Raw genomic sequence first — 12693 nt, forward strand, 5'->3', positions numbered from 1 at the left:
GGAAACAGTATTAACCAAATGTTAAACCTGTACAGTTAGTTTTCAAACTATTTGTGAAACTCTTTATTAACTGTTATGTTTCATATTTCACAAATGATTTATTCCCTAGTATTATCGTTAAAAGCAACATATTGGTACGTTTGATTTGTCCTCGGTAATACTCCACAAAGATACATGAATGGAGGATTCACTGTTTGTATCAGGACCATTCTGTATTATTACTAGTCAATTTGTTATTCCTATAAATTGGAGACACATCCTCTGAAACACTCCACAGAGATACGCGAGTAGAGGACCGCCCCTGTAACCAAAATCTCCGGTAGGGAGAGCGTGAATTGAATGTATAGATCTATACGGGGCTGACTACCCTGCACCTGGCTGCTAGCTACAGCCGAACCAAAAGGTTCAAGGGTGACGAAAGTCATAAAATGATTTGGACTACTTATTGCCATATCTAGTCTATCGTATGGTTATGGAACTCGTAATTTGGATAATGGGCATTTACTTGTAAGTAATAATGGGTTAGTAACTAGTTTACCTTATACTTATTAGTTTTATATACAAGTTAAAACTAATACACTTCACAAGGATAACCAGGTTTTCAGAATACATATTTTACATTACATTTCGGATCGGTAACCAACTCTTAGGAAAATATGTGATTTTCCTGGGATAATAGTTGTTCATAACCAGATTGTGTAACAAAATAGATAACCAAACTTTACATATAAGAATTTGGGATTTTCTTGGATTCGTAACTTTTTCAGAAACCGAAAGGAAACTTGTCATTTTTCAGAAAATAAAACTACTTATGAACTCATCGACTTTATGTTGATTTTCAAATTGCTTGTATTCTCAGGTCCGCTTTAGACAGGTACCCAACAATCCTTTTGGCGAAGAAGGAGTTCGTAGAAGACACGTCTATACTTTTGTTCATATATACATATGTATAACACTTGTAACACTTTACTTTTAAACAAATGTAAATTCTAATATGTAATGTAATGGTTGTTTACTTTTCTTACTGTGTACATTGGTTGTGATACTTAACATGAAGTCACCTCCACCCCGGAACGTTTCTGCCCTGGGTTTCGGGGTGTGACAGTCTTCTCACTGTATCCATGGGTCAAAGGTACCAATATCGGCCCATTATTGTGTTATTTATGATGACAACGATTATGTAGCTTATATGAGTTTATATGATGGGTTGAAATAAATGCCAGGACATGGACCACTATTGTATGTTTAGGTTAAAATAGACCCAAGGCGGGACCCGTTATTGTATGATTGGGTGAATGATACCCCAGGGCGAGGCCTCTTTGGTGGGGCCCATATGTGTTGATTAGATTGAAATACACCCTAGGACAAGGCCTTAGGTTTGGGCTCATATATGTATATGGGTTGGAATATACCACAAAGTTAAGCCCAGTCGTATGGTTGGTATGTGGTACTTTGGGAAACTCACTAAGCTTTATGCTTACAATTTATGTTTACTGTTTCAAATACTCTCAGTTCGAAAGAGAAGAGCCTGACATGATGAACATCCTCCCCTCATTATTTCTGTATTTTGAATAATTGTACTATGATATTCTTGATATTATATGTGGTGATGATTTTTTAAACAATTATTGAATGAAATTGATAGTGTTTCAATAAAAAGTTTTATCATTATTTTTGGGATGTTACAGATATTCACGCAGGGTGGTTAGAATGTGATGTAAGTATGTACTATGCTTCTACTAACAACACTTACTTAACTGCAAATATTTTTAATTGGCAACACGTCATGTTGTGGATCTCACTGTTGGTGGAGTGTAAACAGGATGCTGCTCGGTGGATGGTTGTAACGATACCTTTAAACGCTAATGTATTGACTGGAGTGACATAGCTTCGGATCTATTTAGCTAGCTTGTGTAGACTGTGATATGGTAAAATTGTGTTTCGATTACATTACCTAAGTATGTATGTAATAAAAGGTTATTTGATGTTTAATTATTTCTAACCTTTTTTTGTAGCTTTACATCCCAATCAATATACCATTTATCACTGGATTTTGGGTGCTTTGAATTTGAAGACTTTCCAAATGACAATATACGATAGTCATTGGAAGATCGACTACTTTTCAAATACTGAGGATTGGTTTATCGGTATGTGAGCCCACATTCATAGACTGTTAGTGGGTATCAACTACTAGGATACCGAACCCAAGTGATTTCCTTCTCACTTGAGAGTTTCAACATGGCCCTCAAAAAGGCGCTACAAGTACCACAACATATTGACAACATATGAGATTATAGGGTGTTTTTGTGTTGGTTCCTATAGACGTTGATCGCCGATATGTCATATTCTATAGACGGTCCAAGCGGTACATTGGATTTGTCATATCGTAAATGACTGATGGAAATATTTTGGAGTACAAGGAATAAGATGATTTGAACATTGCAATATTACTTCAAACAAATCCCTTTAATTTATAAATGTATTTGGTTTTTGTTGATTTTAAGATTATCCAATGTATTTTATCCAATATATAAACAAAACTTCTATAAAAAAATAATAAAAATAACAAAATACATTTGCACAAATAACAATAAATAACCTTCTTCCGGAGGTGTGTCCGAAATGAATATACACTATATAAAGGGAAATTGAGTAAATCTAACCCTTAGAAAATAAAAATTAAATAAATAAACAAACAAATAAAAATAAAATTCATAAAAACAAGTGTTCTGGAACCATGGTTCGAAATCGTACTTTGGAATTTTGAATACCTTTCCAGAACCATGTGTTTCCGAGAATGTGGTTACTTTATAAAAAAAAAAAAATTAGTCATTGTGACGGATAGGGCCGGTCCAAACGTATATGGGGTCCGATGCGAAAAGAAAAAAAAAACTTCTTAAAGACAGATATAATAAAAATTCAAAAAAGTATTATTTATTTTTTACTATAAACACGATCAATTAGCAATAATAAATAAGCCAAATTGTTTATTTTTTGAGCTAGTTTGAGTTTGAACTAACTTTAAGCCCTAATAATTATTTTGGTAATATATATATATATATATATATATATATATATATATATATACACACACACACACACACACACACACACACACACTACATAGCCCATAAATTTTGGACCCCCTAGAATCGTGGGCCTTGAACGGTCGTCCGGGTTGCCCATCGTCTCGATCCTGGTCACGGAATTCAATTATAAAGTGTAGATTACTTACTTATCTATTTTTTGTTGCAGTTTAGCATTTCATTATGCATCCAATCTAATAATACTTTAGCATATATTTTTTATCACTCACATACCAGTCACTTTATGACTTCTCTTTCGAGAGTTATTGATAAATTAATTTTATTTTTTCTGGTGACACTTTTTTATCTCGTTCGTAAGGTTGTCCTCATTGGCTAAATGGGGACTAAGATATAATAGATATTTAATGGTTTTCTCTTATGTCTTCATATATTGGCTTCAATTATTTTGTGATTTTAATTAAGGCAATCGTGGCCTCTACTACATTGAATGTCTTCCATTCACTAATGAAGATAGAATATTTATTTCGTATTGATGACACTGACAGATTCTAGAAAGATCGTTTCTTCATGCATGGGCCGGACCATTACTTCTAATCACCACCTCATTACTTGGAGCGGCTTGGAGCCTTGAATTGGGCCTTGGAGGTCCAAGGGGGTATCATAGAATAAAAACGTATTTGTTTATTTTGTTGTCATGTCCAGATTCAATTGATTTTCTGGCAATAAATTAATAAATTACGAAATTAATTTTCTGTAATTAAAAACTAAAAATGTTACCCCGCTACGCGGGTCAGAAGCTTTTATTGTTGTTTCCGAATCGATAAATATGACAGACGTAGAAAGTGCAAAGATGAAAAACCCGGGCTTTTGCCCCGGACTGTTTTTTTTTCTTCATATTTTTATGAAAAAATATAAAAGTTTTGACTGCAAGGATCAGAAGTATCAAAATGACTAAAGAATTAAAGGGGTGAGAATTAACAATGTTTTAGAAAAAGGATCAAAGTTGTCAAACCATTAAAGTTTTGTGACCAAACTTTAAATATTAAAAGATTCCTAAAGAGTGTATACATATTGATTGCAATGACCAGAAGTGTCAAATTGGCTAAAAAATAAGGAGCAAAGTTGCCAAAAAAGCATCCAAATTTACTATTCCTAAGATTCATTTCTTTAATATATATATATATATATATATATATATATATATATATATATATATATATATATATATATATATATATATATATTAATGAGTATTAAATATCTAATTGAAGAGTCATAGACACATATTTGTAATAAAATATTTTTTTTATGAAAATATTAATTAAAACAACATAAATAATACATTAAAAACAAAAAATAACAACTTACTTTGATTAATTTATTTATTAATTTTTGAACTTATTAAGGACCAGCAAAAGTTAAGCCACCCTTTTAAGTGGCCTAATAAACTCCCATTCACAGTCAACCCGTTGATACACTTATTATGGGATGAGATGCATTTTATATTGTAATGAAAGTTAGAATGTAGAATTTGTTTAAGTTACTTAAGAAATAAACTTATGAAGGTTTTGCTCTTATTTCATGGCTTCTATTATTGTAGGCTATTTAAGAATTTTCCTCTAGTTGTGCTTTTGTTACATATTTCCTTCCCATAATTCTATAATCATTCGCTAAATGGTCCCCTAAGATAAAAGAGATATTTATTGTGTTTCTCCCATGTCCAGATGTCCTCAAATCTATCTTGGTTTCAATCATCTTCTGTTTTCAAGTAAATGCTAGCCTCTAGTATATTGAATGTCTTACATTCACTAATTGTAAATGGAAAAGGGTAAAATGACAAAATCCATATTAGAATGTGATTGACAATTTCCAGAATTATAGTATTTTTATCAGTCACATGATTTTATTTCAATTTAATCTCCTATGTGGTCGGAATTCACATTGGTCCCTTAGTTTCAATCATCCTTGTAAGAGGCCAATAGAATCAAAAATGTATTTGTTCTCTTCTTTATTATTAATTTATTATTATTATTATTATTATTATTATTATTATTATTATTATTATTATTTCACTCTCAAATCTCAATTCAATTGATTTTTATGCAATATATTATAAAATAGTTAAGTCATTTAAATATAAAGTATTAGATAAAATATACCATTTTATGATAATATTTATACAAAAAATTAAATGCTTTTTATTGTTATAATTAAATATATTTCTATTGTTATGTCGTTCAACATTCAATACAAAACTAATCTTATTGAGACATTAGTTATATAAAACTTTAAGGATATATAAACGTGTAATATTAAAATCAAAAAGAGTTTTCAAATTATAATATTTTAATTTTTAATATATTATAACTACATTTCTATAATAAAAACAAAAAACAAAAAATAATATAAATAAATAAATAAAAATGTGTGTTGTTACTAGGATTTTATATGTGTACATAATCATCACCACCAGATTAGCTTTGACGAAAGTAATATAAAAAGAAAAGGAGTTGAGAAATGTACAGAAGAAATTGACCAACTTCCAACCGAAAACTACCTTCCATCTGTGGCCATTGAAGAAGCCTTGTTTCAGAAAAAAGTTAGGTAATGCTTCGAACAACATCTTCTCTGAATCATCGTCTTTGTTTACTAAGATTTTAACTTATACGACCCATAATTTCTACAACAATATCGTCACCTTCCTTCCCCTTTGTGTCTATTCACAATCAAATTCCAGGTTCGTTGTATTTCTTCAACTCGATTCTGGTAATCAGGTTCATCGTTTGTTTCGGAATTGGTAAATTCGAATTGTAGATCGTAGTAATTGAGATTAAGAATTAGTTGCTTTCGCTGACTAGGTCAGTTGACGAGTTTATGAAATGTGTTGATTCGGAGTTGAATTAAGTCTCAGTTATCGTAAATCAATGCTTTTAGGGTTTCGAATTTGCTGTTTCTATAAGCACAGATTTCAAATTTTGTTGAATTGTCAGTGGGTTTACTTCTATCATGCTTCCATTACAGTGTTTTTTCTCAAATCCCGAAATGTCGAGCTTGGAAGAACCCCTTGGTTTGGACAAATTGCCAAGCCTAAGCACCATTGATCTTTCAAGAAGGTTTTCATCCAAACGTTGCAGCACTAGTGGAGAGGAGACTGGATTTGGTTCTTGCTGGATTGAAGGAAAGAATTGGGGATCATCCAATAGCTACAAGTATGTTTCCTTTCAAAAAAAATACATTTTTTATGGAATTTTTGCTAAAAGAAGCATATAGAAATGACTTCCCATGTTGTTCTTTCATCTTCATGAATGCATCTGATAGACTGATACGAATCTGCTCACATTCTCAGGGAAGATTTGAAAGAATACAGGAGAGAAGCTTTCATTTGGAGACACCATACAAGAGAGATAACACACAATGATTTCATCTGGGAAATCGAAGGAATGAACCATGAAACAAATGGAAATCGTTCTCATTCGCGACATATACCAAATCTTCAACATAGCTCAATCTCCAATGATACAACTCCAAGGGACATGACAAATAAGGTGATTTCTTTGAACCTAAATATTAAAACACATATTCGAATCAAGATTTGAGTTGTATACAATAAACGCTAATCTTTTTATTGTTATAACATCAGATTTTTAGGGGCATGCCAAAGTATGTGAAGATAGTGGAAGTTGGTCCAAGGGATGGGTTACAAAATGAGAAGAATCTTGTACCTACATCTGTGAAGATAGAATTAATTCATAGGCTTCTTTCTTGTGGATTATCAGTTGTTGAGGCCACAAGCTTTGTTTCCCCCAAATGGGTACCTCAGGTATTGTTTCTTTTTCCAATTATGATGCATCTATATATATATATATATATATATATATATATATATATATATATATATATATATATATATATATATATATATATATATATATATAAAACTTTTAGAAAGTTATTACTATATGTATCTACTTACAAGTTACAATCATTGAATTATAAAGCTGGCAGATGCAAAGGAGGTTGTTGAAGCAGTTAAACATTTGGAAGGTGCAAGATTGCCAGTATTGACACCAAATTTAAAAGTGTGTATTGTTCATCCATACTTAAAAAAAAAAAATTATATATATTCTTTGTGAGAATTTATTAAATGTTTATTGTTGGTTTTGATTAGGGCTTTGAAGCTGCTATTGCAGCCGGAGCAAAGGAAATTGCGGTTTTTGCTTCGGCTTCTGAATCCTTCTCAAAGGCAAACATTAATTGTACTATTGAAGAAAGTCTTATTCGTTACCGTGATGTTATTCATACTGCAACAAAGCTCTCGATTCCTGTTCGCGGGTATGAACTAATTCCTTTTGTTCATGCTCCATGCTGAACCGGGTCTGAAAAGTCTGGCCCGGTTCAGACCGGACCTGTCCAAGTGTTGGACCGGTCCGGGCTTGTCGGATCAGACATTCAGACCAGTTGGTTTGGTTTGGTCTGATCTGATCTGATCGATTTTTTTTATAAACAGGTACGTTTCATGTGTGATCGGTTGTCCAGTTGAAGGTGCGGTGAGCCCGTCAAAAGTTGCTTATGTCGCGAAAAAACTTCATGACATGGGTTGCTCGGAAATCTCACTTGGTGATACAATTGGGATCGGTACACCAGGTTAGTGACTGTGACTGTGAATGTGACTGCTGCAGACTGCATCATGTACTTATGGTTATTATAAAATAGTTTCACTACTCTTGTAACTTGTGTAATCTTTACCTAATTTGCATCCGTTCTTATAGGAACTGTGATACCTATGCTTGAAGCGGTCATGGAGGTTGTCCCGATTGAGAAGCTTGCGGTTCACTTTCACGATACTTATGGCCAATCTCTTCCAAACATTTTAGTATCCCTCCAAGTAAGCCAACAACTTACTCCTTATGTGATGGAATGTAATATGAAGAATTGCAATAATGACAAATCTTTCTTACATATTTTACGATTTTAATTAAATTACAATTTTATATTAATAAAGCTAAAAATATATACTTTTGTTATAATCTTATTTGAGTTTTGATGAGCTTTTATTATCTTTAACTATTGTTTTGTAACTAATTATTACTACATATAATGTATAAATTATACTTAAAAGGAAAATCCCTGATAAAGTCTTAATATTTTGTATCAGTTTACGGTTTAATCCTAACATTTATTTTTGAACAAAAAAGTCTCAATTATCTAATTTTATACTATAATTTGTTATTTTCTGTTGAAAAGAAAAATGATTGTTTTGTTAATTTTGGCAAAATATAGACTAATCAGGGACTTTTCTATTCAAAAAATAAAAATTGGGATAAAACTACAAACTGGATCAAAATATTAGGACTTTATCAGAGATTTCCTTATTTGAAACTATACATCGATTTTGCATATAATATAGAAAGGGACATTGCATTAATGACTAGCAACTTTACTCTTCTGACATTTTTTTTTTTTTTATCATTCTCATTCTATATTTTCGTCATTCCATCTCATCCAACCAAAGAGACGTGTTTTAAGTTTTCACATTTTTAATGGATAACAGATGGGAATAAGCATAGTGGATTCCTCCGTAGCTGGATTAGGAGGGTGCCCATATGCCAAGGGAGCTTCGGGGAATGTTGCGACAGAAGATGTGGTGTATATGCTTAATGGCCTTGGAATCAAAACAAATGTTGATTTAACAAAGCTTTTGCAAACCGGGGAGTTCATTTGCAAGAATTTGGGCCGCCCCTCGGGATCAAAAGTTGCAGTTGCCGCTAAAATATAAAATTATCACGCTATTATGTGGTAATATATATTGGAATAATTATAAAGAAATGTATGAATCTAGTTCACTTTGATATGAAATGATTTATATGACATTGCTAGTGGTAAGATGCTTGTTGCCACTAGATATATTTATTTTTGGTTGTTTGTCTTTCATTCTACAAATTTCATTTATAGTTATTTTTATTTAGTAAAAACTTACAAAAATATAAACAAAAGTGCAAAAATGATCCCTATGGTTTGTTAATTTATTTGGGTAAGGTCCAAAAACACTTTATTAGCAAAAAAATGTTCCTATTTGGTGGTTTGTTGTGGTTTTGCTCTCTATTTCGTTAAGTTTAACTTTTTAGCTGTTAAGTTTTGGCAAATGATGGATTTAACCCTAGGGATCATTTTTGCAGTTTTATCTTTTTACCAAACTATAATGACTAACTATACAAATTTTCTTTTTTCCTTTTATTGAATTATTGTATATTGATTTTTTTTTAATTAATTCTTTTTTATCTTCTTTCTTATTGTATTATTTTTTATTGGATTAATATATATATTATTTTTAATATATTATATTTATATATTAATAAATATTAATTCATTTGATTATTAATTTTTTTAATTTATTCTTTATTGGATTAATTCTTTTTTATTTGATTATTATATATTAAAAAAATATTATTTTAAACATATCATATTTATCTATTAGTAAGTGTTACTTTAATGGATTATTAATTTTATTTAATTAATTTTTTTTATTGTGTTAATTCTTTTTATTGGCTTATTACTTTATATTTATTATTTTTATTTATAATAAATTTTATTTTTAATTGTTTTTGTTTTCTTTTAACTGCTTTCTTTATTGTTTTAAATAAAAATACCAAAAGAATCTCACCTAACCCACCTCTCCTAACTTATTTTATATATTTAGAAAATAACATATTTTGCACAACACCACCACCATCACTCAATCACCACTACGACTAGCGGGCCGTCTTCAACCCCTGTTACTTATATATATATATATATATATATATATATATATATATATATATATATATATATATATATATATATATATATATATGTGTGTGTGTATGTATATATATAGATATATGTATATGTATGTATGTATGTATGTATGTGTGTGTGTATATATATATATATATATATATATATATATATATATATATATATATATATATATATATATATATATATATATATATAATCTTTAATGATTATTCATGAAGTGAGATCTTCGTGTGTATTTTAATTTTTTTGTATTCACTTCTATCTAAATTTGTTATATATTTCAATAAACTTATAATTTTAATTTATGATTTTTGACATATATAATTTCCCTAAATATATTGTAACGACCAAATTTTCAAAGTAAAAATTTCATTTTAGAATAAGCAAACATGCTGTCATACATTAAGAAATCCAGTTATAATTGTTTTCAAAGCATAAGTCAAATACAAATTTTCTCCCAAACATCAGAGTGTCGCAAAAAGTCTACGAGAGAGTGCACGTCGCGCTATTACGCCTTGCCCTTGGAATCTGAAGTACCTGAAACCATAAACAAACGTGTAAGCATGAAGCTTAGTGAGTTCCCCAAAGCATACCCCACACACAAACCACATAACATACTAGCTATAAAATCTACCTCTACTACATACACATATCAATTGACTTTAAAGCTACCTCTACCACATAACACATATCAATTAGCTATAAAGCTACCTCTACCACATAACACATATCAATTAGCTATAAAGCTATCTATACCTTTAGCCACAAGGCTATCTCTACCCTTATCCATATAGACTATCTCTACTATTAGCCATAAAGGCTATCTCTACCATTAGCCATACAGGCTATCTCTACCATTTGCTGTAAAAGCCATCTCTACCACATATCAATGCATAACAATGCCACGCACCTCTACACAACAAGTATACCAACTATCGTAAAATGGATCGGCCTTGTTGCCTTAAACCCATTGGTATGGTGAGAAGACTCACCTTGAATATAGAAGCTTCCTGAATAAATCCTTAGTTGTTGCCCTGACCACTTCCTGACCATCAATACCAAAACAATACACCCAATTAGTAACTGGGGCCCATACCATAATCCTTAATCCATGCATGGGGTAAAATGACCATTTTACCCCTAGCCCTGTATGATCCAAAATTAAGGCCCAATGCTCAGTTGAAAACCCAACACTAGGTAGGCTTTCCAAGCCCACTAGTGGTCCACCAATGGCCCAACTTGCACAATTGGGCCCAATCCCTTTAATGAGCATTACCCTAAGCCTAAACATATTCCTAACCCAAAACATATGACTCCTGATGGCTCACTAAAGCCCAAAGACCCAAAGTCCATTGTTTGGCCCAAAACTAATGAGTACACGGGGCATACTCGTATGTACGATAAGGGTACTGACTAGAAGTGGTGTACGCAGCGCGTACTGGCATGTACGCCCAACATACTCCTCTGTTAAGCTACTTTTCCATCAAGTGCTTAATACTCGGGATTTCAACATCAAACTTCAGATCTAGATCCATTAAGACGTCTTAAGGCATAAATTTGGCAATTTTATGACTTTACATGCTTCATATGCTCCTAACAACCCATTAAGACCTTTCTAAGGGTCTTGATTCATGCATAAGGTTAGAATGTTCATCAAGATTGCATTTTATGAAGTAGATGGACCAAAGGACCTCAAATCTACTCTCCTTAAGCTCTGGAGTTACTCAACTCCCAGGAGATAGTCCCAAAAGCTCATAAAAACACCAAACAAGCCCTAATCTAGATCTCAAGCTATAAGATAACAAGGTAGAAACTTTATACCTTCTAAGACTTGCAAATATGATGGAGAACCTGGATCCAAAAGCTCTTCCTTGATCAATGAAACTCTAAGATGATAACTCCTCTTCAAAATCACCAAAATGCACTCCAAGATGGCCTTGCAATCTTACACTCTCACTATAAGGGTTAGGGTTTCGAAGAGGGGTTTAAGGATGAGATAGAGGTTGTCCCTAGAGGGTGTAATGTTCTTTATATAGTGTTACACCCTAAAAAATAGGGTTTAGTGACTTTGGGCTTACGTCTCCAATCACCCGCGACCATTTACTCCATCTACGTTGGGCGTGCGCCAGCTTACGTTGGGCGTACTCTAAAGCTGCCCACCTTGCATGCATGGGATCATCTTGTCACTAATTTTCCATTAAGGGCTAAAATCAACAATAAATACAAAGTGTCATAACTCCTTTATTCCAAGTCCGTTTCCGACGAACTTTATATACACAAGAAGGTGGCGGGAAGCCCTACGCTCCCCTCGACACCTCCAAGCCTAAAACCTTTCGGATAAATCCCAAGACCCATAGAAGACCGAATCACCCCTACCACTTTGGTTTTCGAGGCCCCAACCGAGTAATTTCAAACATGTCGTTACAACTCTCCCCCACTTAAACTAGACTTCGTCCTCGAAGTCATGCATCACCATCCCCGACATACCATACTACATGAGCACCATGGCCACAAACCCGGGGATACTCCAATCTTCCCAAGGCAATCAAAACCAACCCTCACGGGTTCTAGAATCTAAAGATGAACGATTTCCTTGCAACCTGATCACGTCTATTCCATTTGACACCCAAAGCCTCGAGATGGTCTGTCTCCTTGATGGACTGCCCACAACGAATCATCCTTAAACTGATTCAAGAGACCATCCTAGATAGAATACTTCCCACTCGTGATACCATGAGGCTTCTTAAAGATCAAAAGATGCCGACCAACTACGACTACCGAATAACCCACAATTCTATTCACAGGCTCCATGTCGTTGAAGTCACTCCTATTCTTCTTGCTGCTG

At 32.6% G+C, this 12693-nt stretch overlaps 1 protein-coding gene across 2 annotated transcripts; it reads left to right on the top strand.

Annotated features, from left to right (window-relative positions):
• The first annotated feature begins 5501 nt into the window (after nucleotides 1–5501).
• Nucleotides 5502–8978, top strand: LOC145037511 (Aldolase superfamily protein). Of its 2 annotated transcripts, none has more exons than XM_078986194.1 (9): nucleotides 5502–5651; nucleotides 6069–6256; nucleotides 6394–6592; nucleotides 6688–6867; nucleotides 7046–7126; nucleotides 7216–7379; nucleotides 7555–7691; nucleotides 7817–7932; nucleotides 8599–8978. In XM_078986194.1, the coding sequence occupies exons 2-9, from the start codon at nucleotides 6090–6092 to the stop codon at nucleotides 8821–8823; spliced, it is 1269 nt and encodes a 422-aa protein (XP_078842320.1). In that variant the 5' UTR covers nucleotides 5502–5651; nucleotides 6069–6089; the 3' UTR covers nucleotides 8824–8978. The 2 variants fall into 2 exon arrangements, with proteins under 2 accessions (XP_078842320.1, XP_078842321.1); XM_078986195.1 differs by having other exon boundaries at nucleotides 5651–5784.
• Nucleotides 8979–12693: the final 3715 nt, after the last annotated feature.

The sequence above is a fragment of the Lactuca saligna genome, chromosome 3, assembly GCF_052625555.1.
Source record: "Lactuca saligna cultivar CGN05327 chromosome 3, ASM5262555v1, whole genome shotgun sequence".
NCBI lineage: Eukaryota > Viridiplantae > Streptophyta > Magnoliopsida > Asterales > Asteraceae > Lactuca > Lactuca saligna.

Coding starts and splice junctions, on each gene's coding strand:
- LOC145037511 (XM_078986194.1), top strand. CDS start 6,090: ATGTCGAGCTTGGAAGAACCCCTTGGTTTGGACAAATTGCCAAGCCTA. Junction 6,257..6,393: donor GGATCATCCAATAGCTACAA/GTATGTTTCCTT, acceptor TCACATTCTCAG/GGAAGATTTGAAAGAATACA. Junction 7,933..8,598: donor ACATTTTAGTATCCCTCCAA/GTAAGCCAACAA, acceptor AATGGATAACAG/ATGGGAATAAGCATAGTGGA.